At 37.2% G+C, this 3630-nt stretch overlaps 1 protein-coding gene across 1 annotated transcript; it reads right to left on the bottom strand.

The window, feature by feature from the left end:
* On the bottom strand, positions 854-1414 carry LOC109327923 (uncharacterized mitochondrial protein AtMg00810-like). Its single transcript, XM_019561103.1, has one exon. The coding sequence runs from the start codon at positions 1412-1414 to the stop codon at positions 854-856; it is 561 nt and encodes a 186-aa protein (XP_019416648.1).

The following is a 3630-nucleotide window of genomic DNA, read 5'->3' as shown; positions in this document are numbered from 1 at the left end:
ACCCATAAATAATATTAAGTAATGTCTTTCACTGTGCCCACTTGTTGAGCAAACAACGCTGACATCACTATGCGTCATAACTTGAGCCTTCGGTTAATAGATTTTCTCTATAATTCTCTTATATCCAAACCAATATTATTAATAAAAGTATGATACATATGTATTAAATAAAAATTAAGTTAACTTTTAAATTTAACATCATATATTTGGTAATATATGATTAGTTTGAGATAAAGAGATAATGTAATTTTGACATTCTATACTTCGACCTTACACCAGTTGGAGGAAAAGCTTGATTACCTTTCCTTGCTAACATTCACACACTCAAAGAAGAAGAAGATAAGTTGTAGAGATTAAATGAATTGAAAGTGAGAGAGAAATTGCTGAATATACATCAAAGATTCTTATTGATTATTCAACTCACTAATGTATAGGCTATTTATAGTAAGCATATACATAACTAACAAAAACTAACTTGCAGAAATAGTAACTAGAATTAAACTAACTTTTCCTAACACTCCCCGTTAATTCTAAAGCTTTATTACAAACATACAACACTCACTAACTTCCTCAAATCTCTAAACCTGTCAACTCTCCATGACTTAGTCATTATGGCAACAATTTACAAATTTGTCTTGCAATGCTTCCAGCAGATTTTGCCTTTCCCAACTTGATCTATAAGAAAATGGTACTTTCTATCAATGTGTTTGCTTCTACCATGTGCTATTGGGTTCTTTATAAGGTTGATAGTTGATTTGTTGTAAACTGAAAGCTCCACACTGCTTTCAAATCCAATCTCCATTTCTTCAAGTAATGAGCTCATCCATAAAGCTTGACAGGCAACATGACAAGCTTAAACATACTCAGCTGCACAAGTAGATAAGGCCACAATTTCCTGTTTCTTTGAACACCAAGAGATTGGAGATCCACATAACAAGAACACATAGCCCATAGTGCTCTTTCTCTCAATCAAGTCTCCTCCCCAATCTGAGTCAAAGTAAGCATTTAGTTGTAGCCTGCATTTTTCTGGTCTGGTTGAAAACAGTACTCCAAAATACAGAGTGCCACTTAGATACCTTAGGATCCTCTTTTTTGCCACAAGGTGTGTTTTCTTTGGGCTGCTCATGAATCTACTCATCAATCCTACATTGAATGAGATTTCTAGTCTTGTGTGACAGATGAATCTCAAGCACCCAACAACCTGTCTGAATAGTGTGTCATCCACAACAAGCTCATGATCATCTTTATCCAACCTTAGATTAGGTTCTGATGGTGTCTCAACAGAGTTGCAATTGACCGTATTGAATTTCTTTAGCATATGTTGTGTGTATTTCTTTTGGTGCATAAACATCCCTCCATCAACTTGTTTAAATTCTATTCCAAGGAAGTAAGACAACCTTCTCAAGTTAGACATTTCAAATTCTGATTTTAAGCTCTACTTCACCATCTCAACTCCATCTGAGTTACTACCAGTGATTAGAAGGTCATCAACATATAGACAATGATTAGAATGTTGTTGCAATTTGTAGACTTCACATACACACCATGTTCAACATCACACTTTCTGAATCCTGAACTTGAGAAGAATACATCAATTCTTCTATTCCATGCTCTTGAGGCTTGCCTTAGCCCATATAGAGCCCTCCTCAGTCTATAAACTTTATCCTCACTGCCTGTAATCACAAGTCCTTGGGGTTACTTTACATAGACTTTCTCTTCAAGGGGTCCATTGAGGAAAGCAAATTTCACATCAAGTTGCCATAGTTCCCATTTATTTTTTATTGTTAGGGCCACGACCAATCTAACTGTCTCTAATCTTGCCACAAGAGAAAATACCTCAGATAAGTCTACTCCTTCCTTCTGCATGAATCCCTTTGCCATAAGCATTGCTTTGTGCTTGGAAATTGATCCATCTGATTTCAGTTTTGTCTTGAAAACCCATTTCACAGCAACAAGGTTTTGGCCATCTGGTAGTTGTACTAATTCCCAGGTCTTGTTCTTAGTGATGGACCTCAATTCCTCATGCATAGCTTCTTTCCATACATCACTATTTATAGCTTCATCAACTGTGATTGGTTTCGTATATGAAAATAGCGCAATATACTGAAAACATTCTCCTTCATCTGTTATTTCATCATCTGGTGATATTTGGCAGTCTATTAGCCTAGCAGGTAGATTTCTCATTCTAGTAGGCCTGCTTGATTTAAGTGTGTCGGTTGTAGCCTCTAATTGAGGCTCAACTTCTCTTGAGTCTATGGACTCAGTGGTGATTTCACTTGTATTCCATTGCAATGGGATCTGGACTTGCTTTATGCTTGTCTGATTTTCTTTCCAAGTGCTTGACTCATCGAATTGTACATCTCTGCTGAAGACCACTTGATGAGTATTAGGATTAAGTAGCTTATAGGATCCAGTGGAGTGGTATCCAACAAAGATCATAAGCTCACTCTTATCATCCAATTTCCTTCTCATTTGGTCAGGGATATGCCTATAACACACTGACCCAAAAATCCTGAAGTGTTTGATTGAAGGTTTTCTCCCTGACCAGACTTCTTTAGGTACCTTGGATTCCAATTTCTTGGTTGGACAATGATTCAACACATGAGCTGTTGTTGTTGCAACATCATCCTAGAAACCATGTGGCAAGTTTCTTGTCTTTAGCATGCTCCTAACCATATTTAAGATGGTTTTGTTCATCTTCTCAACAATTCCATTGTGTTGAGGAGTGTAGGGTGTAGTGACTTCATGTGTTATTCCATTCTCAGTGCAAACCAGTTCAAACTCTTTAGAGGTAAACTCACCTCCTCCATCAGTCCTCAAGGTCTTGATTGAATTTTCTGCCTGTTTTTCCACCATGCACTTGAATAATTTGAAGATGGTGAATACATCACTTTTGACTTTAATCAAATAGAGCCAGATCTTCCTACTGAAATCATCCAAAAATGTGACAAAGTATTTATTTCCACCAAGTGAAGGCACCTCAAATGGGCCACATACATCAAAGTATACAATGTGTAGCAAGTTATTGGCTCTTGATGTATTGAATTTGCTGAAAGAGGATCTAGGTTGTTTGCTGATCAAGCAACTGTCACAAACCTTCTTAGGCACTTGGATTTGAGCCAGACCATGAACCATTTCTTTGGTCTTCATGAGACTAAGGTCTTTGAACTTGAGGTGACCAAGTCTCATGTGCCATAACCATACATCATCAGTCAGGATTTCAATGTTAAGGCATTGGGATTCAACAGTGTTGAGGCTTACCTAAAATGTCCTGTTTTGTGTGAGAGGGGCTCTCATGATTTTCCGCCTTGATGAATCAAAAATTCAAGCTGGCCCTTCTCCATATTTACTAAGAAGCCCTTTTCTAATAATTGCCCAAGTCTGATCAGGTTGTGACTCATGTTAGACACAAAAAGTACCTCAGAGATCATTGCATTCTTGTCATCCCTTCTCTTGATCACAACATCTTCAACTTCTTCAACCTGAATTATTCTGTTGTCAGCAAACCTCACATTGTTTTTCTTGCTAGATTCATAATTCACAAGCCAATCTCTATGACCTATCATATGATTAGAGCAACCTGAATCCACATACCATACTTCTTCATTGTTATTCCCTTGGCTAGTTGTC

Source organism: Lupinus angustifolius, chromosome LG02 (assembly GCF_001865875.1).
Source record: "Lupinus angustifolius cultivar Tanjil chromosome LG02, LupAngTanjil_v1.0, whole genome shotgun sequence".
In the NCBI taxonomy this organism is placed as follows: Eukaryota; Viridiplantae; Streptophyta; class Magnoliopsida; order Fabales; family Fabaceae; genus Lupinus; species Lupinus angustifolius.
This window is presented reverse-complemented; position numbering and strand designations above follow the sequence as displayed.